Source organism: Diadema setosum, chromosome 16 (assembly GCF_964275005.1).
Source record: "Diadema setosum chromosome 16, eeDiaSeto1, whole genome shotgun sequence".
NCBI lineage: Eukaryota > Metazoa > Echinodermata > Echinoidea > Diadematoida > Diadematidae > Diadema > Diadema setosum.
Window position 1 is genome coordinate 16,330,360 of NC_092700.1, and position 24,794 is coordinate 16,355,153.

Here is a 24,794-nt window from a genome sequence, read left to right on the forward strand (position 1 = left end):
AGAAATAACAAAGTCCTGCCAGAAGGCCCTATCATTAACATTAATCTAACATTTCAAGATATCTATACCTACACTTGAGTAGAAAGGGACATCGTGGGTCAAACATCTTGCACACAGGAAATCACACAAAAACAGTACTTGAACTCAAGATCTGTGTGTAAAAAGGAGTCTAAGGCCTCATCCACTCTGCCACTATATTTTTACGGCTTTATGTAAATCTGCTTTGGGTAGATAAACATCTTTACTCAACTCAACATCACCACCATATTCTCTGTATGATCACAGGTCAGTATCGTAGGCATTTCTACTTGTACCACCTGACACAACAGACTCTGAACCTGTTGAAGACTAGCCCCGAGTATACTCGGGAAGGTGCCTATGGGAAATGCGTGTTACAGGAGAATCAGCTTGTCCTTGACGGGTTAAAACACACTCACCTGAGGGCTTCTTCCCGGCACTGGTGTTGTGGTGCGAAGCAGGCGATGGCCCAGACTTCTATCTCTACCCCAAAGTGGAACTGCTTGCCCCTCATGTCCCACACCCCTTGGTTGGGAATGGCCTGCTGAGGCTTGTTCAGCTGCAAACGGTTCAAAAAGGAAAAGAACATCCATGAAAATGGGTCACACAAATCGACAGCATACTTTTACCAGTTCACTGTTCCTGGATAACGAAAGTGATAAGCTTTCATGTACATTCCACAATTTTTGGATATATACCAAGCAAATCAAAACGTATAACTAAGTTTTGTCAAGAAAAAAATTAACAGAAATTTTAAAAAAAAAAAATTAGTTGCCACCTGCACTCACAAGCCATGATTTATTCTTTTCTATTTGTTCTGTACATTTCTTACTCGTATCATTTCTTCCTTATACAATGTACATATTCTTTAATCATCGTGAAATTAGGTGTTCTAAGTGCCAAAATGAAGGGTCAACTATTTTGAGATACTTACATACCACTTAATCATTGCATTAAATGAGGGCAAAATTACCCATCTCATCCAAAAGCTCTAAGATACCACATCCTGACCACAAATTTCATGATACGAAAAGTGTCCTGGCTTATCATGTCATATATCAGCAGTGGCTAGAATATTATTAATCGCCATACTCTTGGGGTTGCGATCTGACCTATCCAGCCTCCTTAGTGGTAGCACTGGCTTTCAAGAGGACCCCCACCATCTTTATTTCCCCTAGCATTGCCAGGTACCTACTTTTACATTTGGGTCAAAAGGGTCAAAATATCTTGCTAAAGGATGATATCTCACTCTTCTCAAGACTCCAGAACCATAGCCACTGGACAAAAGTGCTCACATTTTCTAACCAAAGGGTCATACTTGGAGCTACATTGTAGCAGCAGCTGCCTTGTGACTACAATTATGGAAAACAAGGAAATACATTAGCTAGTGGGACAGATCTCTGGCATTTATTTTCATGGGCCATTTACCTTTCCTCCGTACTGGATCTTGGGGGCGGGGAGCACTCTACCCTCGATGGTCACCATCTCGTTGCTGATGCTGAGGCCAAACTGCCGGACGTACTGGTCGTTGTTGAAGTTGGCCTTTTGTACCTAATGGTTAGAGTGATGGAACCAAAAAAAAAAATTTTTTTTTAGACAAGATAGATGCATGGAAACACACACGCTCTTTGCGACTGTGTGTGGCATCTCAATTATCAAATGAGAAAAAGAAAAAAAAAAACTGTCTTTAATGACTCTGCTGGAGCATCATACCACCCATCAAAGACAGGGCAAGTATACATACATTGTACATTCTTTCCTTGCGTATTCATCAGTAAGTTTATATAACTCTCATCTTTCAGGAATGCATCATGTCAATCATCTATTAACATTCTTCCTGAGAGAATAACTCCATGACACTGTATTAGTTGAATTGATCTTCCCTTGGCAGAAGGAATCAACTAAATTGTCCTGGCTCAAGATAAACCCCTCGTGGATCACAATGGAGAAAATAACAACATTGAATGGATTCTGTTACTTACCAGGTTCTTGATTTCCTTTTCCCTGTCAGGTGCTGACCGGGCAGTAGCCTGTAGGGTGTCACGGGGGAAACAGATTGAAACCAAAATGAGTGAGGTGTCAAATGGTTTGTTCATAATTTTATAATCATATCTTGATTACCATTTCTATAGCATGAATCAAACTGTCATACCCAAAGGTTCTTGCGATACTTGAGCATAAGAAGTAGTGACAACAGTGCTCTAGAGTAAATGATATCCAAGAGAGATTTGATAAAGTATTGGAAATATCAAATATTCCAAGACGATCAAGGCATGACTGTAGCAAGACACATGCAACCCAAAAAATACCTGACAAAACGAACTAGACATGGGACAGACAATCCAGAAACATAACACCTCCTACATCCTTTTGGGCAGAGGCATTAAAACACAGAGTAAGCTACAATGTACACACATGTCTGAGCCAGATATTGCCCTGCATACAGACATGTACATGTGCATACCAGTACAGTGTAACGTTATTGCTGTATGCATCCTTAGTCTGTAGACGCTATTGCCTTTGTGCAGAAAAAATAAATAAATAAATATATAAATCTAGTATGAACAAGGAATCCATGTTACAAGTTTTAACACTGGTACTCTGTCAAACATTATGCAAAAAATTATGACAACATTGAACAAGAACCAATATATTATGACAGAGGGTCACTGACCTTGATCATGGTGGACGTCTGCAGGTCTGTTAGCTTCTTGATACAGCGCTGTCCGGCAACTATATTGCAAACCTGCAAGTAGGTATTATAACATAATTATCACATACAACATGAGTTCCTTTGTGCATCATATATAGCAATAAAATGTATGCCAAAGAAAACCATGTGCTTGGCACTGCTATGCAAGGTTAAAACTCACAGAAAAGTATAAAGGACCATAATTATAGGTGTCTAATCCACAGGCAATGAAATGAGAAATGCTGCATTTCCTGTTAGAGTACCACAAATCAGTACATGCACACTAAGACACTCATACATTGAGAACAATCTTCATGAAACACTAATGAAGTTGTGTGGGACAGTCATCCAAAGAATTTAGCATTTTGTCACAATTACTACAGATTACCTATCTGCTATGTACACTTACAGTGAAAAATTAAATACAGAGTGCAAACATGCACTGTATTGGTTTAATGAAGAAATACATGAACAAGCTCATCAGGTAGGCATCTGTGGAAGAGAGCTCAAGTTTAAATCTTTCACTTCCAATGGCCAACTACTGTTCATGGGCTGTCAATGCTGCATGGTAATAATGGTCCAGAAAGGGTTAAATAAAAGGACTGCTGAAAGGATGCAAGGATAAACCACAGCCTACATATATCTCATTACTCTTTCTTGCAGCAAGGCATGCATTCAAAATGGCATATGATCATCCCCATTTCTTCATGTTGGTACAGTCCACTGACATACATAGCTATGGACTGAAGGGAAGATCCATTCTAATCTTGGGGAATGTATGGAGTTCAGAGGGGCTTACCTCCAGAGGTAGGTATGTGTGGCGCTGCTCCTGTCCAACCTGCAGACAGGGAAGGTGAGGGTATCTGCAAATAGACAAAAAGAAAAGGAAATTCTTTGAACACCTACAGGAAAGAGCATAGTGCAATGATTTTTCACATCACTATACTATCCTTACCATCAATGTCTGACAATAGCAATGAATCATTGATATGCAAACTTATGCTTCTTCTAAAGTGCCACATTCAGGCAATCCCACATATAGGACACAACAATGGGAATAAGACAAACAGAGGATGCGCTCCACTTCCTCAAAGCTGTATCTTATTATATCATCCACACTAATTCCCTAGCTAATTTGATTGGTGTTTTCATTCTTTCAACTTTCCAAGCACTAAAAGATTAAACACTTTTATGTGCATAAAAACAGAGAGAAGTTTTAGTGTGTGTCATCAATAAGTCTACTGGATGTATCCGTGCACTCGTCTTCTCACTGTGTAAAATTCATTGCATAGCCAACAGCAATATAGATGAAACTAAATAAAACTTGTATTGCTTGTGTCCAGTAATTGAATACTTTCTGGCCACCGACGCCACCAACATTCTGACAAGTACCGACAGCTGACTTACTGCAAAATGAGATTATGTCTGTCCCGGAAATACTTGGCCACTGTGCATTCCACGGTTTGCCCATTTTCAAGTTGCCAGGGAAACCTGAAAAAAAGAAGGAATTAAAAAGACACAGACGTTTGTGAAGATATATAGTCATGTACATCAGAATGTTATTTGTCAAAAAATTCAAAGTACATTGTCTGAGACAAGGACAAAGAAAACTGAGTATTAAAATGGAAAGCAATAAATGTTTGAGGTTTAAATCCAAGTAGTTCAGAACACTACAGCCTCTTAGGTTTAGCATTCTTCAGCTAACTCTATAATCTTTTTCATCGTTGAGAAATGGGGATTGATCTCGTAACTGTTTCATCAACTTACAAACCTGTCTTCTGTTCTCAAAGAGATATATTGAAGCGGCCATGAGGTCAACTGGGGGGGGGGGGGGCATTCTATCGTGCTTCAACCTTAAATTCTTTGCCTACCTCCCTGGTTTGACCTCTCACACCATGCTAATCACAACAGCCTGTGTTGCACATGCTTTGAAAGTAATGTACTTTTTTTTTTCACATTCTTATAGAATCTAAAATGACCAGAAAAAAAAAGTATTCAGAGTGCTTATTACATCAATGAGTTGCCTCTTGGAGAGAAACAATATTCAAACTAATGAAACTGATGACATTCTACGGCTGTGATGGTATTTTAGGCACAATACAAAGCTTCTGATTGGTCGGTTTCTCTGCAAGACTTCAAATGCAGCCTTTCAGCTGAGAACTACCACAGTGCGGCAAGTTACGGAGGTGGAGACGGGGCAATACTCACGTCTGAGTCTGAGCCGATCTCTTGGTGACATTACACACTCTATACTTGCGCTTCATGTTTCCGCAGTGAGTGATCTCAATCTTCAGACCTGACACACAAAAACGGAAAAATATTTCAGTTTTCTCAAGAAATTTACACAGACATTTGCAGACAGAACCATATATCTGTTTGTAGTTGCTATCGATGCGAGTCATGGATAGTTAGTAAGCAAATAATCAATGTTGGTGAAGGTGATGGGACAAACTATCACTTCCGAGGCAATCTGGATGTACAGTAGCTATCTTTCCGAAGCGCAGCTGAGGAAAGATAGAGTACACATTCAGATCGCCGAGGAAGTGATAGTTTGTTCTCATTGCCTGAAACTAAAAGTTGATTATTTGCTTTATATTCCACATCTAGGGTCCTAGAAATTCCCATTTTATTCCACATCTGAAACCGTTTTAGCTGTCTTTACATGTAGGTATCCTTTTAGGGCTTAGGCTACATAGTTTACTCAAAGAGGTTCACAGAACCTCTTTGAGTTTACTTTAGACGTGTGCGCGTACTTATGACAAAACAATGAATTTGCTACGCGCACCGCGTGGTACCGAAGTGAAAGTGCTGTGGACTGTCAGGTGACCTAGTTAAATGATAGTCCACAGTGCAACGCACTTTTATTTCGCACGTACTCATCTCGCGTTAGGACTGTATGGACTGAAGAGATCAGCGAAATAAAAGGGACTATCAACATAGAGTGTAACAAACTTTTCTTCTCAGGTGATGTGATGGGCAAAACTACGCTTTATCACGTGATCAGCTCTTGACCAATCCTATAGCAAGATTCTTAGTATGTGGAATATAATGATCATTATGACCAGCAGTAATACTGACAAACTATGCCAGTAATTGCACATGGAAGACTTTCAGTTTCACTTAACTCAAGAATGCAAGAAATAATTGTGGGCATGTCAGTTTGAGAAATCAATCGTACATGGCGACATAACATGAACCTTAGCTCACTAAAACCAACACACATTGTTCTGGTCACACATTCAGGAATGCTGGCACAATGCCAGCTCCAGCAATAAAGGAAATCCTTTATTGCTTTCCAGCAAAATTTCAAACTCAAATTGAACTACCACATGGAAGGGTTTCCCCATGCAAAACTATAAATATGATGACTGGTGCTGGAAGGAAGATAGAGAATGATACATTCCAAGGGCTTGACATGCTACTCAGGGAGGTCTTAGGTCCTGAGATAAAGAAGTCATGGGACTCATGACTTTAAAGGCATAATTTACCTCATGTAGATAAACAAAACCCCAGCATTAGTGCTTCAAAATAGTGCTAAAATGTGAGTTAGGGATAGAAACAACCAATGTAAAAATTTGATGTAAGTATTGTTAAATATACAAAATGTGAATAATAGTTATAATAACAATGTTTCCAGACTAACCCATCTCCAGTTATGGTTTAATGAGAAAAATAGTGATATCTCTTTATATTTCAGGCTTCATTGCAAAAATTTCATATGGTAGGATGTTTTGTGATACAACTGACCTACAAATATGCATCAAAAGTGATATCTTGAACATTTATTTAATCACTGCTCCCAAAGGTAAACAGAACCTTTAAACATGCAAAACAAAAACAAAAACAAAAACAAAACCTGCCATTAGAGCATTCTGCAAATTCGCCAGACAACTACAAAAAACATAATTTTACTTTACTATATGGGTGGGTCAGGGTCAGACTACTTTGAAAGAAATCACACCTTCAACTTCGATATCCTATGGTAGCCATTTTCACAGTATATCACCACTCAGTCTACAGCTTAACAGCACTGCAAAAACCCTACAGATCTTTGGCATCTCTGTGTCTCATACTCACAGTGTGTAACCAAATCTTCTGACAGGCTGCTTCCCTCATTTGCCATTTCTTTGAACATAACAAATATTCTCTCATGGAAAATTACCCCCAACAATACTCTGCCCATGAGAAAATATTTCCACAGGTCCACTTTTAAGTCAGCCTGTTTATCCCATCACTGTCTGGTAACTAACTAAGCGGTGATGATGATGATGATGATGATGATGATGATGATGATGATGATGATGATGATGATGATGATGATGATGATGAAGATGATGATGATGATGATGATAATAATAATGATACACATGATTTATGTTGCGCCAAATCCACTCTGTTGAGTGCTCAAGGTGCATACATACTATTACATGGTATTTTATTAAATCTGCTGCCACTGCCCAGTATTCTAGGATCTGACAGCATAACCTCTGACCTTTGATCTCCTTGGTGAACTTGACCCTGTGGGAATCCGAGAGAGGGCGCCGCTGATCTGAGATGTCCTGGATGTCGAGAACTTCGCAGAGGAAGTCAATCACAGACTGGCAGCTGTAGAATGCAGTGGCAGAGACTGTGGACAACAAACAACACAAGGAATAAAAAACAATGAATAGTTACGCATGTGATCTACAATACGCCAGTTCACGGTTAGCACCAGTCTGCAATGACCTCTTGAACCAAAGACTTTACAAAACATGGAATTATCTTTAAGAGCAGTTGAGCACAGCCGACTTAATTTACATGCAAGTGCTGCATGAATGTCTACTGTTGATTTGGTTGAAAAGAATACACACACATTCACCTGTAAAGTTCATTCCACTATGCACCTGGTACCTGGTTCATACATGAATATTTATAACATATAGGTATGTCTTCATGAAGACTATCCATTTTTTTTTAAATATCTCAGTGACACTCCACTCAAGAGAAGGACTGCAATGACCTTTATCTGCACATGCTCAGATTGTAACTGTAAACTGGCTTATAAGTTTCATGCTCCTCAGTTCGAAGAGCATTATAATACAATCAATGGCATGTATTTCATACTATTGCTTGAAACTTGTTCTCCAAGCAGTAGCACAAATGCACAAAATCCGAAAATATTCTAATCATAGAAAGAGATGGGTACACTAGCAATCCTTTTCCATTTTTTCTTTATTTTCTTATTCATGTGGAGGTGGCATGATCAAGTGGATATGGAAAGGGCTGCTCACAAGCACTTTGAGCATCACTACTTTGGGGAATGGCACTATGTACACAAAACAAATATCATCACTATCATTATGCATTTAATTATTTTCAGCACTGAAAGACAAAAGAAACCTAATCATTTGCAGTAAACATCTAAATGCTACTGTCAGACATCAATAGATCCATAGTCTACCACAGAAACATTTCAGGGCTAGATAGAACAATCTGTAAAACACAAAATCAAAATACTTTTACAGAACACAGGAAGAGTTTTAAAAAAATCACACTGGAGGACACCCCCAGCCACCACTGTTCACTCTCTACACTCACCGTCAATGTTCAGCATCATCTTCCACATGGAGGGGCGGATGCTCTGGTGAAAACCAAACCACACCTCCCTGCCCCCTCCCAGGGGATGTGAGTATTCCTCCGGTGGGGAAAAGAAGGAACGACCCACCGGGGTATACCTGTGAGGGGTGCAAGCAGTTGAAGCAGTTACAACTAGGTGCTTAATACAACACATTGTCATTTTCACGATCATCTTTATTCGTGTAACATGTCTTCCTCAAGATTAATGAATGATTTATAACATAAAAGGAAGAAGAGCTATGTGACACATTGGCTGCCTTATCATGCAGCTGTATTATGAGGTTAGAATGGTCCATTAACACCAACAGGGGTGTGCAAACAGTACCATACCTGAGGGATGGCAGGTGTCTCATAATGACGTCCAGGGCCTGGACAGCGTCATAGGGGATCTGGACCACCTCTCCCTTGAGGGCGGACTCCAGCAGGGAGAGGCTGACCTTGCCTTCATACTTGATGTTGGCCTTGAATATTCTGTCCTTGCCCTCGCCTGGGAGGGTCACCTCAAGCTCCACCTTTGAAGGAAAACGACACATATCATGAAACATAACCATCTACACCTGTATATTCATATAGATACAAATACATTCTTTCACTGCTGGGATGTCAAAACCCTGTATCTAAACAATTTCAAATGCTCAAGAGAGAAAAAAAAACATGGCAGCCAAAGCACTATATTGGACTGCCTTTCCTTTGACATGCCATGGTGGCTGCATTTTTAGGGTAAGACAGCTAGGATGTGGACAGGACATCACATAATACACACACACAAAAAGTAATTTTCATCAGAATTCAAGATAGAAGGTTTTGTCACCACAGAGATGGGTTGCAGTGATTCTTTCATGGGTTATACAAGTAGCAATATAGAATCCTTATGTATATGACAGATATGTATAGAGCCCTACAACTCAGCATTTTAGGAAAGAAAGATTGAATCTCATGAATGTTGATGAACTTGGGTCTCAGTTTCTCCTTCAAGTCACTGTTACCAAAACCTTCCCCCCCAAAAAAAAAAAAAATAAATAAATAAATAAAAAAAATAGTAATCATCTGCTGTTTCACAGCTAACGTAAGTACCAGGTAAAAGTGATGAAATTGTAACCAATGTTCGGTAAGTACTGACGCAGCCAAACTTAATTTACACAGCCCAACTTACTTGTTTCTCAATAGTGACTATTAGTTGTGTTTCCATGAAAAGTAAATCAACAAACTTACATTTTAAAAGGAAAATATTAATTTATCATAGATGCAATGCTTAAGTATATGTGTATATATACAGCATACACACACAAACAATAAACATGCAAGTTTTTATATGTTTCAGTGTAGTTAATGCAACGGATAATTATTATCAAAATAAACATTTACAGTAATGTATCACACTGCCACCATGTTGTCCATATTTCATCATGAAGCTCACACCAGGGGACATGTGTTATGAAGAGTTCTTGAGCTCCACAGCAAACTGCTAGCAACTGATCTAACAACATTGTTCATATTTTTTTCTTTCTTTCTTTGCTGCAATTTAATAGGCAAGATAGAAGCAAAAGTGCATTATACGTGTGGGAGATGAAATTTGCCAATAGAAATGGCTTTAGCCAGGGTCCAAAAAACATTGAATGGACAAACTAAGTCACAGGAAACTTGGTTTTATGGGATGTAAAACCTCAGCATTAAATTTCTACTGGTACACAAGGTGTTCCCTTATGGTATTTTGGGATAAGAACTGATTTCATGCGTGGTGACACATGCTTAGGAACAATGGCTCATGAGGATGAGTTATGGGGATTTTCGCCATAATCTGCCCTCGTAAATATCCACAATGCATCAATATATGCGACATCAGCCTGGAGCCTGTTCACTTCTAAAAACATCAAAGATCTTTAGTTCAAACATGTTCAAAACGCTGCAGCCAGGTCCACTACATCAATTTATGGCTGGTACACAAGTACTACCTCGCCCAAAAAATCCCTTGGATGGTTGCCACTGCCAGAGAGATGACAGCAGGCAGACCAACCTACCTCTACAAAATATTAAATGGGACTCTGAATGTTGACCATCGGAAATACATCACTACAAAGATCCATGGTAGAACAAGGGGGCATACAAACCAATTCCAGCTTAAAGGGGCATTCCAGACTATTTTTCACATGATGTAATGCATGTGAAGTCAATAGTATTAGATTTATCAAATTTATTGCTGTCTACGAGTAGATAAACCAATACTCTGAAAAACCCCAAACATAATCAGCTGAACAAGGATGACGACATAGGAGTCTGACATATTCCACTAATGGAGCACTGTAATTCCATACAATAGCTGCGTTCAGACAGAGGCAGTTTTGGTCACAGTAACTTCAGAGGAAGGGTCGGAGGAAGCTTGGTCGGAGGAAGGTCGGAGGAAAGGTCAGAGTAGTGCCCGTCTGAACAAGGTCGTGGTATCTTCCTCCCGGCGGGGGAACTTACCACGACCTCTTCCTCCGACCAAGATATGGTACTCCTGAGTTTTTTCAGGAGTATCTCGCTACCACGACTAGCCGGTCAGAGTTAATTGCCTGTGCCGACAAGTCCTCGGAGTATCTATGACATTACAAACCTCATACGACCTAGGTAAAACTTATGCGAGTACACGTGCGCATGCAGTACAATTCTAATGTAGTCGATCGCGACGGAGAAGCTAGCGCTCCGAGATTCTTATCAACAAGAATGGAGAAGATAAATGCTGCTGGTAAAAAACAATGGTATGGTTGACGTGGGCGGCGCTTCCACTTCCAGAAGTTACAACGACCCTCCACGGTGATCCCCACAAAGGCCGTGGTAAATTGGTCAGAGTTTCTTCCCATGACCGTCGTGTGGATACAGGGTCATGGTAAGATTAAGCATCAATTTGAATTCTAATTGCTGCGCCATAAAATTTTACTCCGACTAGGAATACGTCTGAACATGGCTACCAATCATTTCTTCTTATTTGACGCTGCTGCAAATGTACATCATCACCCTTGTTCATTGTGATTTGGTATGAATTTTGAAAACATTCTTATTCCTCATCCCAATCACTCTAAATTCTGAAACTTTGTACCCAGTATAACCAATCTATAGATGTTCAAATGTAAAAAAAAAAAATCATCTGAATGTCTCCTTATAATCACACAAGAACAAATGTCTATTCAAAATCATTCTCCGCTAAAACCCAGAAAGGATGGAATGGCCTTCCTTCTTCAGTAATTTCTGCACATCGACTACCTCTGCCTGCATTCAAAGCAGAGATTTCAAACCCTAAAAGCAAATTTGACAAATTGAAAGAAATGACCCATCAACATCACAACTCAAGTTAAATTCCTTTGCGGAATGTTCCGGAGATACTAAATCCAAGATCCAATGACACCAGTATCTTCAGGCCCATTTACACACGTTGAAAAAGCACAATTCCAATAGCTTTTTTTTCTTCTTCTTCTTCTCCTTCTATTTTTTCTTCTTCTTTTTTTTTGTGGTCTACTTCACAGTAACACAGGCCCCCTAAAAGTGATCCAAATTACATCGGTTTGAGCGAGACCAACACAGACAGGAAATAGAAACAAGCCACTGTTTGTCAAAAGAATAAGAGTATGAAAAATGTTATGGATGCAAAAATGAAAAGAGTCAAGAAAGCATCAACAAAGAAAAAATATCAATCTCTAGCAAAGTTTTACAATTGCCACTGTCACCAGAAAAGGAGCACATATGAATGTCAGCATTCTACAAGCCTTTGGAGTCAAGTAGGCTATTATGAGGTGCCGTGTTAAAAACAAAACTGGCAAGTAATGCTGATGATGGCACATCAGACAATTGGACGATTGCCCAGGTATGAGAAACTGCACGTCCCGGCAATATACACTTCTGGGAACCATGCACTGAATGGCTCCCAAGTATGCGAAACCAAGCACTGACATAAGTATACAACACTGAGAACAAGGAAAGGAGGGGGAGGGTATTGAGATGGAAGAGTGAGAGAAAAGGGGCGGGGGGGACAGATAAAAGGGGGGTGGGAGGTAAAGCATGTCTTTCCTTCCTGAAACCACAATGTCACCATAATGACATCTGTGATGAGCACTCTCTTCGTTTTATGGCATAATAGCATGTTTATGACTATCGCATTGATGCTGAATCTCACATAAACTCACTGCGTCTCTTTTACTTTTTCTTGCCTTTGACTCTCAGTATGCTACTGTCTTCTTTCTACCAGGTAAGAAGCAAGGCTTGACATCTTCAGCTACTTGCATCATTAAACATTTTATCAACCAAGTTTACACTGCCAACTGTCATTTTGCATTGTGATGCTAAATTTTCCCTGTGCAAATGTGGCTTAAAAGTATATGCATTATATGAGATTCAAGTGCGAATCTTGTCATGAAATACCAGCAATTGCACATCGGTGTACTTTTGGTGTGACCCGACACACTTTCTGTCTTCTTCCCAAAGGGAGATATGCACATGTGCAATGCTTACTGGAAATACTGTGATATTTTGTTAATGAGAACGATACCACGTGAATTACCGCAGTATGCACTACCATAGTATTAGCTAACCAGAGAATGGTGCCAACAAATTACCATGGAACTTTAGACCGCTGTTAATATTTAAATGTGAATGCTCCTAGAGCTGAAGTGAGTGCTTTCACAAGATTTCTACAGGGTTCAGATCTCAGCAGGGGGAGCACTTCACATCACAATTGTCTAAACCCACTTCACATGATCATTCTCATCTCACCTTCTCCCTCTCAATAGGAATCTGCTCCTTGCAGTACATGTTTTTCCTCCCATCGAAGACCGGTAGGTTGTTCTGGAAGTACCGCCCCTTGTAGGCATTGACCAGTGTGTCAATCACATCTCTGGAAGGGAGAATTCATTATGTATACAGTTTAATAGGAAGCACTCAACTGCTCCACAGCAGAATGGTTTCAAAACTCTGTACAAAATGAGCTGCCAATAATCAGAATTTCAGCATACAAGATATCGCTCATGTTCTCACAGTATTTGGACATTAACTGTATCTACAGGCATTTCCATGTCATTGATGAGGACAAGCTACCACATGAACGATGACACCAGTGAATACCCCCATGCAAGAGACAAAGACATGGAATCTTGTGCATTCAAATATTTGTATGACTTTTTTGAAAATTAAACCTATAATTTATCTATTTAATCTAATGTCTTATCATTTTATTATCAAATATGCCACTGATGAGACAAAAATCTGGTAATATTGTAAAAGCAAATATTATGATGCACAATGTGGGCTAGACTCTTCTTTCAAAGTTACATTGAAACTCATCTAATTAATCAATTCCTAGCTTCTCAGATGAAAAACTGAATATAATAGATTTGTGCTCTGTCACACTGGGGGTAACAGAAAAGTATGACACAAGGGGGAAAAAATGTTTTTGGTTTTGCTCTGTTTTGGGGGTTTAAATTACAAGGATTATTTCAATATCACTGTTCCTTATTGATATCTGCACTGACGCTGCTAAGGTCCCCACATGGAACAGATTTTGGAGTTAGACAACAATGTGTACACTATTATCAAAAGCCATACCCCACAAGAGCATCGGTAACTGCTTTCCCTCATAGCAACCTATCTCGTGTGTACCTTTTGTACATGTTGAACACGCATCACTGGGTCAGTGTCTTCATTATGACCTACAAATGATTCTCAGCCTGCATTTTGAATGGCATCCATCCCCTTTATCTCCCAAAATCTTGTGCTCTTGACATATCATGATCGAATATATCTTGAATTTCTTCAACAGATACCACGGTGTACATTTCAGCAGTGCCAATTGGTTCAGTGTCTACAATGTACAGTGTAGTTTATTTTACAGAACATCTGTCGTCTGTATACATGCATACAAACAGGGGGTTACAAAATTGGATCAGAAAAAAAATCATAGCCATACACGTACATGTACAAAGATATATGATAAGAGCATAGTGCAGTATTCCACTCTCTCCCTCTCTCACTCTTCTACTTTCTGTCCCACTCTGTCTTCACCTGTCTTGCTTCCTTTTACCTGTTGATTCTCCTGGGGCATTTCTCTGGCGTGATTGTGACATCATAGTGGTAGAGGTCGAGGGGCGGGATCTTCACCTGGAAGTGATTAGCACGCAGTGCGATGGGCCGCCCGTCCTGGCCGAAGCCCGGTCTCCTCGGCATGGCAACGAGTTCGGTCGAGGTGGGCTGCGGATTCGGCCCCGGCGGGGGCTGAGGGGGCTGGGGAGGGGTGAAAGGGGGCGGGAAAGGGGGCTGGCCTGGGTTTTGGCCCTGGCCCGGAGGAAACTGGGGCACCCCTAGAGAAGAAACAAGAGGGAGAAGGAAAAAAAAGCATAACAGATCTCTTTCATCTGAAAATCCATATAATAAACATCACCTACTGAATATTCTCTCCTTTGTTTCAGAGTCAATGCATGCATTTAATTACAATGTTTGAATTCTGAGGTGTACGTAGGCATTTCTGGTTTAGTACCTCCAAACATTAAAGGACAAGTCCACCTTCATATACATGTGGATTGAGTGAATGCAATAACATTAGTAGAACACATCAGTGAAAGTTTGGGGAAAATCGGACAATCCGTTCAAAAGTTATGAATTTCTAAAGTATCTGCGCAGTCACTGCTGGATGAGAAGACTACTACTGTGCATGATGTCACATGCGTACAACGATACAAGGAAAATAAAAAGAGAATTTCACAAAACTTTACTTTTTGAATAAAGTGCACATATCTTCGTCTTGTTACTGACGTCTGTTAAGGGTAATATTATTCCCCCTGCCTTCTGAAAGAGAGAAGTCAAGTATTATTTTGTTATGCGAGAAAAGTGAAAATATGTTGAATCTTCTTTATTCTTTCTTTCGTTGTACACATGTGACATCACAAGTTATAGTAGTCTTCTCATCCAGCCGTGACTGAGCAGAAACTTCAAGAATTCATAACTTTTGAACGGATTGTCCAATTTTCCTCAAACTCTCACTGATGTGTTCTATTAATATTGCTGCATTCACTCAACCCACATGTCTATGAAGGTGGACTTGTCCTTTAAGTATAGATCATACAATTGTCATTCCCTAGAAGGCACACGGACAAAATCATGTTACATGTACAGTGTGTACATGTACATGTACATGTACACTGTATGAGACAGGAAGTTTCTCCCATTGACAAAGTTGTTTTGACTGATAACAGTGAAACATACAATGTAAGCGAAAGGCTCCATGGGAATTCTGTTGACATTCCATCAGACAAAACACTTAAAAAACGTTATGCCATCAAATTTTACAGCCCTCTGGTTATACTGTTTGTAGATTTAGTATTATGAGAACACATGTGATGTAGTATTATGAGAACATTATGTGGTCATTTCTTTAAATGGAAACTCACACTGCAACAAGCACCCTGGAAATGTCTGAGCTTTTGCCTCTTTTATACTCATATTTCATGCCACAAGGACCTGAAATCATGAAGGTGGTTTGAATTTAGACCATGGTTTAAATTCAATTTATGGACTAAAATAAGCTTGATATGTGCTTACCTTTGACATGTGCATATTACAGCGTGTTTGTTACAAGGGTGATGCAACATTTGCTCCTCCGACAATTTCTCCGGTCTTATTTTCTCCAAGGACTTGGGGTTAGGGTTATTAATGTCTATGGGTGGGATTCATGTTTGGCTTAGTGTGCAGATATTTCACGGGAGCAACTGTCGCAGGAGCAAATGTCACGGAACCTGTTGCAAGACATAGACAGCGCATGCAATCTGTCATGCCTATTTACACAGAATAAAATTTGCTTAAACCATGGTCTTATTTTAACCACTTTCATGAATTTGGACCATGGAGTTCCAATTTTAAGTCAATTAATCACAAAATACACAACTGGAAATTGCTAATTTGCATAGTCTGGAAATGAAGACAATGCAAAATATAATACTAGACATCTTGTTGCATAAGACATAACTTGTAAAGTCACATATTCTCTACATTTGTAAGGTACAATTGTATACATACCACATGTTTGGTGGTGTTTTTATGTTTGCGATTTACAGCAGATGACGATATTCCAAAAATTTAACAACATAAAAAAATTGCCTACAATTACAGAAATCTACCGAGCATTTTTTTATCTTTTTTTTTTAATGGAGTGACCCCCATGAAGTTGTGTGAGACAGGATGTAAAATGATCATAGCTAAAGGTATTGTAGAACACATTGATCCAAACAGAGGCAAGTTGTATTCACAGATTAGCAAACTACATGCATGCCACTGATCATGTCATTCCCAGCTATTTGTAGCTGCCATGTTTGTATGATTTTGCATCATGCATGTATTCGCGATTTTGTTCATTTTGCAATCTGTATACATGTTTCTGTACAGACTGTGACATGACATTGCCCAAGTTGACTCAAAGCCAGGACATGCAGTTTGGGAACTAGAGACCCTGAGTCAGTCATGAAGCTAGCCTTGGGGTTATACCTTAAAGGTATTAGCCCACATTTGTAAACCTGCAGCAATTGGTCTCATAGTTAGCATGGAGTTTGGGTATGATTGCAATAACACCTGTGCAAAATTTCGTTCCAATTAGTCCATTACTTTCATAAAAATAAATGAAAATGCACCGTAATCCGTATGCATGCGTATAACGCTCGCTAGCTCCGGTCCACGTACGTGTTACATGTAACAATGTACGTAGCTATAGCCCGCGCTCGTAATTTGATTTTGGGTCGGGTTGACCCGGTTTAAAAATTGATTTTAAAACGATGATTTTCTCTCTTTTATCGAATGGTATAGACAAAGAGCGACAGGTGAGGTATGTTACTGTTATAACTTGTACTTGAAGTCATATTGGACCTGTTTTATGCAGTTTTGATTTTCGTGGGTTTGCAAATGTGGGCTAGTACCTTTAAAGGGGAATTCCAGGTCAGTTTTAAGCCAATCTGATAAGAAAGAATAAAATTGCATAAGCATAACAGTGAAAATTTGATCAAAATCAGATCCAAAGAAAAGTGGAAGTTATGAAATTTCAAGGTTTTGCTCATTTTTGTACTTTTTGACAGTTCTTGAACAGTTGATATGAATATTTGTAAATGAGTGAGCTGATGGTGTCATCACAATTTTCCATTGATCATGTACAAAAAAAAAAAAATTATACAATTAAATTTTTCTACAGCTGATAAATGAGTGAGCTGATGATGTCATCACCTCACAATTTTCCATTGACAATGTAAAAAAAAAAAATCATTTGTTCTTGTATTAAAGTGTAAAACAATGTTATTCCATGCTGAATAACTTAAAGACAATGCTCAGTCAGATACTGTACATCAGGATTTGAAACTGGGGCATAATTGTGTAACTTTTTTTAATGGAAATTTCATGATTTTATATACAGGTGTAGTACTTGTACATGATGTATACTGTACAATGTATGGCAAATTGTGAGGAGATGACATCATCAATTCACAATTTGAACATATAATGTACAAAAAATATGATCATATTGATTGTTCAAGAACTGTTTCAGAACAATTAGTGAAACACAACAATTTCATAACTTGATTTTTGATAAAAACTTGAATTGTTGTAGTTGCGAGTTGTTTTTTTTTTTCCTGAATAAAGATTAACTTTTATTTGTCCTCAATTTGCCCTTTAACCTTATAACAATTGAACCAGACACCATCTCCCAACCTCAAATTCACTGTACCACCCATACAATTTATACTATTGTATGTAGCCACCATCACAATTGTTTGTGTGCATGTGTGGGATGTACTATATGTTCCTTTGTCTAATTACTGTCATCCCTGTATCAACCTACATTGCACAATGTATTGTACACATGGTGTACTCTGAATTTCTTTTTCTTTTTTTTCGGAAAGTGCACATTCCTTTGACTTTACTACTGACATATTATATGCCAAGAGCAGTTTTTTTTTCCTGAGTGCCTTCTGAAAGAAGCAAGTAAAGTGCTCTTTCATTACACTACAAAAAATACAAAAATTTTGCAGAATTCTGTATTCAGCTCATTAATCATTAGAAAATAATCTTAATTGTTATGAGAATAATTGAAATGTGAAATATAAATGAATGTTATAGGGATCGTATAGTTTTGGTTGAGACCTAATTTCAGGTTTCCAACATTAATTTGGTGAGATAATGAGAAACCTCTTATGAAATATGAAAGAGCATGTAATTCCATGAGGAATTCAACGTTTATTTGATGAAAATCGGGTTTGAAATGGCTGAGATATCCAAAACATTGCGATTCTAATAAGTGTGGGACCCACACTTTATTACAATCGCTTTGTTTTACTTTGTTTTTGGATGTCTCAGTCATTCCAAACCCGATTTTCATCAAATAAACTTTGAATTCCTCTTAAAATGGTATGCTCTGTACTATTTCATAAGTATTTTCTTGGTATCTCGCAAAAAGTTCGGAACCCAATTCTCATCTCCACCAATACTGTCATATAATGCTTATAAATTGCATATATGTGTGGGTAGCCCCCCCCCCCCTTATACATTGTACAAACTGTATGTATAAGGTATTTCAGTTTTTGCATAATTTTGACCATTAATGATATAATATGGTTAAAGAGATAATAATGTTGAATGATAATATGGATTGAAATGATGATTCCAATAGAAACACAAGATGAAAAAGAAATAGATTCATTATTTTCTGTATCTCTTTGCACATCTCATTCCAAATATTCTCTTCTGTCTCTTTCTATCTCTCTTGCTTTCTCCTTCCTACCCCTTCTGTGTTTCTCTCTCTTAGTCTCCATACACAAGTGTATAATATCTTTTATGTCATCACTGCCCGCCCTATTTTTTTTTTTTCAGTACATGTATAAACAAAATTTGCAAGTTGTTGGAGAAGTATAATGATTTGTGTATCGGTATTTGATATATTTTAGTCTATAAGTTCGTGTAAATGCATACAAAATGTATATGATTGTGACATGAAGTTTATGTTTAATTTTTATTGCAGCTTTTTCAATGTGTATGTACAATTGTACAAGTGTATTTGATCAATTTTGATATTTTGGTCATCAGGTGTCTTATATAACTGTGTAGTTTTATATTTTAATCGAAGAATGATTGTATGATTATGTATGTTATTATGAAATGAAATACGATATTGTACAAAATTCTGCAATTCAGCCAACTCCATGGCTGCAAATGAATTTTTGAATTTAAACCAAGTTACCATTACCATTACACCCTTGTTCTATTATGACATCACAAACTGTTGTGCACCACAAATGTAAAAGTGTACATCATCCGTACATATACATACAAAAAAGTAGTCTTCTCACCCAATGATGACAGCACAAAGACTTTAAAAGTTCATAACTCTTGAAGGATTGTCTGATTTTGCTCAAACTTTGCTGTTGTGTTCTGCTATTTATTGCTGCATTCACTCAATCCACATTGTACTGCACATGTTTGCAGAACTTTTCCTTTCATGTTAGCTGAACTTTAGTCATGACTGCGATCTCATAATATTCACAAAATTACAGATTTTCAAGCCAATTTGTGAATATTATGGCAAAACAATCAAGCAGGATTTTCATTTTAATATGACCATTGTCCACAGTCCAATATCCATTTCATAATACAATTTATATGTCTTGCAATATTTTTGCCTGTTGTCTGCAGAATTACATTAAGGTCAAGTTATGAGCACTGATATTCATCTGAAAAGTAATGCTACAAAACTCTATTCTACCCTCATAATACTCTAAAATTTGCAGGTTTGCTCACTACAGATCCATAATTGGTCATTCTTTGAAAATCCTTCAGTTTTGATCACAGTTTTCATCTCTGAGAATGTTTATTTTTCTTGTGTTCTGGACTAAAGTCAAGCATGATTAGATGTCGAAGAACATCAAGTCTGCAAGTTTCCTTTTCGCAGCATAGTGGTACTGTAAAAGCAGAAATTTTTGCATGCATGAAATTTTCATGAATTTTCTAAGGAGCCAAGATTCGCACAAATAAAATGCACATTAAAGTTTTTGTCGAGACACAGTGGATTGAATGCTACGTGTAGTCGCAAATTCGCACAAGTTTCATACCGTGGAAAAGGTCACTGGCTCCAATTAGTGAATGCTTCTGGTTTCACAGTACAGCCAAACAAGTGTGGTTGCATCTATGGTCTTAGCGGCTGTATACAACCACACAAGTGTGTCAGTACAATAGCTGGTTTATGAATACAACCACAAAAAAACATGCAATGTACAGTGTACTGAGCAGTGTACAGTATCTCACACCGCTATCATGAAGAAAGTAGCCTCATTTATCTCACATTCTAGACATTAAAGGTACTAGCCCACATTTGCAAACCCACGAAAATCAAAACTGCATAAAACAGGTCCAATATGACTTCACTGTACAAGTGTAACAGTAACATACCTCACCTGTCGCTCTTTGTCTATACCATTCGATAAAAGAGAGAAAATCATCGTTTTAAAATCAATTTTCAAACCAGGTCAACCCGACCCAAAATTGAATTACGAGCGCGGGCTATAGCTACGTACATTGTACATGTAACACGTACGTGGACCGGAGCTAGCGAGCGTTATACGCATGCATACGGATTACGGTGCATTTTCATTTATTTTTATGAAAGTAATGGACTAATTGGAACGAAATTTTGCACAGGTGTTACTGCAATCATACCCAAACTCCATGCTAACTATGAGACCAATTGCTGCAGGTTTACAAATGTGGGCTAATACCTTTAATATCTTCTAATGGTTTTCATTTCATTCTCATCAGGATTTGTACAAGATGGATTGGTAAACACTTGCAAAGTTATAACTGATGGGGGACATGTACATGCACATTTGATGTATGTACACTGTATGAGTACAATTGATTATTAGACTGCAGGGTCCCAACTGCATATCGCCAGACTGTACTATCATTGAGCGTGTATCTACTGGACACCTCGTACATTTGTCTGCACGTAGGCAGGGCATGATCCAACACCATGCATGCACCCTACATTTGTACTGCTGTTACAGTACCAGATCTACCGGTACTAGTTTTAGTGTTCCTGTTCATATTAGCATGTACATGTATCCCCCCCCCCCAAAAAAAAAAATAAAATAATAAATAAAATAAATAAAATAATAATAATAATAATAATAATAATAATAATAATAATAATAATAATGATAATAAATGGGACATTTCAAATGCGCAGATATTCACAAAGTTTACCAATGTACATCTACATTGTACTGGCTTTGCGTGCTCATCTGTTTAAATTTAGAGTTCTAAGAGCGCCCAAAATCTGACCAGAATCTGACCACGTAGAGTAATTGTTCCAGTTTGCGGCCGTCCGGCGGTTTGCAGTCGCTACAGCATATTTGGTAATATAACGCTGAACACAGCCACACACTTTATATACCACACATTCACTAACACTATCAGTCTACAAAAACCAACCGATAACATGGAAAAAATCTCCAACAAAAATGAAATTTTCTCACTTAAATGATGACATCTCGCATCAAAAACTTCATTTTCGGTACTTCTTATTTGTAACATCACAGTTAAGGATCAAGGGTCTAAAGAAACTGGATATTTTGTTGTTTTCCCGATGTTCGCGGATTTTGAATACATGTCCTCACGTAGAAATAGAAGTTTCGCGAGCCGATGTCGGCCGCCATTTTTTTCTGGAAGTGGATGTTACGATCGAAAAAATAGGAAAAACATGAGAAAGACAACAATAACACCGCCATGCCTGTTCGCAGTCAGTACAAGCGCGCGAGCCCTTTTCACGTGCTTTCGCAATGGGATTTGGCACTTACGCAACGTTCGCGGGCCAAAATGAAGGCGTTCAGCAGAAGATCGCGGAGCACGCGCGTATCGCATAGGAATTGTACATCGGGCCGCAAACCGGATTACCACGATCATAAACCAACGGACGCTCTACCGGATCACGGCCGTGGTCTTTTTTTACTATTGCGATGGACATTGGTCTTGCGATTATCACAATATTGTAAACTGGTAAGTGGTCAATCGCTATGATATACAATGTAACCTGGGTTAAAGCAATTAGCAAGTTTGCGTTTCAGAGTGGAAAAACCCTTATGCGGCCGCAAACCGGCACTTTTACTCTACAACAGTGGTCTACCTTACAAAAAGCCAACAAATTCTATTGTCACAACACACACAATCACATCACTTCACAAACTGGCATTGCCATTCACCACAGGAAAGTCCCCTAGTCACCTCCAAAAATCCACCCAAAATTACAAATTTCGCCATCAAAAATGCAAAATCAGCGTCATGGTTCCAAACTGCACAGGACCTTGAGAAGTCTAGTTTCAAGAATCAGTGTTGTCGTATAAAGGCGCTAAAACTCAAGAAGTATGCAATTTTGTGGTGATTTTTTTTTTCCTTATCACAAGCTTCAACTTTCAAGTGTGATGGTATCCCCAAAAATGCAGAAGAAAATAATACCTCCGAAAGTGCCGATGCGGTGACTGGGGGATAAATGTAGGAGCGGACTTGCCATAATTCGACCCTTGTAAGTTGTGATTGCTGTAAGCATTGCCATTGACATTGAATGCATACAACCTGCCTAACGGTTACATTGTATTTCAGTAGAATAAATAATGCAGAAAAGCTTACGCAACCAGATTTCGGACAGCTTACAAGTGTCTACGCTTGTCCTAAAGAAAAAAACCTTGTCGAAAAGCGCAGACAAAATTTTTTCTTCTTTCCATCACGGAGATTGGACATTACATGTATGTGTGTGCAACAAAAAAATCACTGTGCAAACTTGCGACAATTTGAATGTCAGATGCGAGACGGATGAGAAGTGAACAGGGGGGCTTCATGAGCATCTCACCCCAAGGGCCTCATGGGCATGACCAGGTCCAGGATGCTGATGAGGAGGGATCCTTCTGTGCATGAGCCCCCCTCACGCATGTGTGATGAGCGGGTTTTCCCCGACCGAAGTGAAACAGCCGACAAAGTCTCTAGATACCATGCAGTAAATTTATGCACCATTCACACGAATTTATTGATAATTTCAGGCAGTTTAAACAGTGAACCCAGCCCTGGCCCTCCTACTACACACTCTTCTCCTGATTTTTTATTCCTTCATCATATCAATAATCATATCAGACTGAGCTGAGTGTATCACTTGCACTGTGTTACTGTTGCGCGTGTGCTAGTGTTGTTGCAATGCGCTATGTATAACAGTTAGAGAGGAACCAGGCCATGTATACCTCCTATGTAAAATTACATGCCGACCGCGCCGGCAAACTGAACGCTTTCGTTCGGCTACAACCTTGGTATCAATACGACATGCAGGGTCAAATTTCGCTATAACTTACCATAATACGGGAAATTTGGTGGAACTGGCGGTTGATACATGTCCCTTGTGTAAATTTCCTGTGTAAACTGATTCACTACAGAGGCAAAAGAAGCCAAAATCCGTCGTTTACTTCATCATTACTTTAATCGTTGCTTCTTGCACGTCCCGACTGTGGCTCGACCCGGAAGAACACACTCGCATCACGGGGGTCACAGAGGTCGCGAGCAGCCCTACCTTCGTGTTCCCATCCAACCGCTTTCTTTGTGTCTGTACTTTACAAGTCGTACACGCAGGGATTCCGGAGTAAAGATCTGTTTCAATGGTTCCACAACCAGGAAAGAGGGACCCAGTAAATAAATGATATTGATCTCCTCGCGTAATCTAAATGCATGGCAGCTGCTGACAGAGAACAAAGAAGTGATTTGCAATGTTCTGTGACGTGAGGCTCGTGTTGTTAGGTATACATGGAGGCATATTCTTTGGAACATCATCCTAATTTAAAGGCCCTCTCTCGTTTTAGTCAATGAAAAAAAAAAGACAGAAAGAAAGACAGAAGGAGTAGGAGTAGGCCTACAATTAATTTTGAGTATACCGACGCAAACGAAACAAAGACAGTTTAAACGTATGTTAACTTCTTCATTCTTTCTTTAAAAAGAAAAAAATAAAAAGTCATCACTTCAGTTTCCACACACTGTAAAAAGTAATGTTTTTAATTATTTTAAGAAACTGTCTTTTTGTAAGAAAACAACTTCACTTTAAGAATTTAATTATTTAGGTTACGAGTCATTCTTACCTAATTTATTTTTATTACTTGAATACGAGGAAAATTGGAAGAGAGGGAACCGAACGAAAATGGAAGTTAATTGAAAGAAAAGAGAAAATGCAGAGTATAGGGAACTGAGGAAAAGAGATGATAAAGTTCACGTCGAAAAAAAAAGAAACAACCGTGGACCAATTAATGCATAATATATCGATGGTCAAAACCCCATAGATCAGACAATTAGGCCTATACGATTGATTGTTTTGCAGATCGAGATCGACTGAGAAAGCCCTTCTGCAATGTTGTGGATAGTCGTTCAAACTTTGATGTTGGCTCTAATAGTAGCA

At 38.7% G+C, this 24,794-nt stretch overlaps 1 protein-coding gene across 1 annotated transcript in view; it reads right to left on the bottom strand.

Annotated features, from left to right (window-relative positions):
- Nucleotides 1–23,857, bottom strand: part of LOC140240018 (protein argonaute-2-like) — a 41,446-nt gene extending 17,589 nt beyond the window's left edge. Inside the window, exons 1-13 of the mRNA XM_072319829.1 lie at nt 23,707–23,857; nt 14,373–14,649; nt 13,070–13,190; nt 8,657–8,838; nt 8,288–8,424; nt 7,203–7,337; nt 4,919–5,006; nt 4,118–4,201; nt 3,510–3,573; nt 2,693–2,764; nt 2,001–2,048; nt 1,447–1,569; nt 438–577 (exon numbers count right to left, since the gene is read on the bottom strand). Of these exons, the coding sequence (XP_072175930.1) occupies nt 438–577; nt 1,447–1,569; nt 2,001–2,048; nt 2,693–2,764; nt 3,510–3,573; nt 4,118–4,201; nt 4,919–5,006; nt 7,203–7,337; nt 8,288–8,424; nt 8,657–8,838; nt 13,070–13,190; nt 14,373–14,649; nt 23,707–23,746 (1,511 nt within the window). The 5' untranslated portion in view covers nt 23,747–23,857. The remainder of the gene's footprint in view (nt 1–437; nt 578–1,446; nt 1,570–2,000; nt 2,049–2,692; nt 2,765–3,509; nt 3,574–4,117; nt 4,202–4,918; nt 5,007–7,202; nt 7,338–8,287; nt 8,425–8,656; nt 8,839–13,069; nt 13,191–14,372; nt 14,650–23,706) is intronic.
- Between the last annotated feature and the right edge of the window lie 937 nt (nt 23,858–24,794).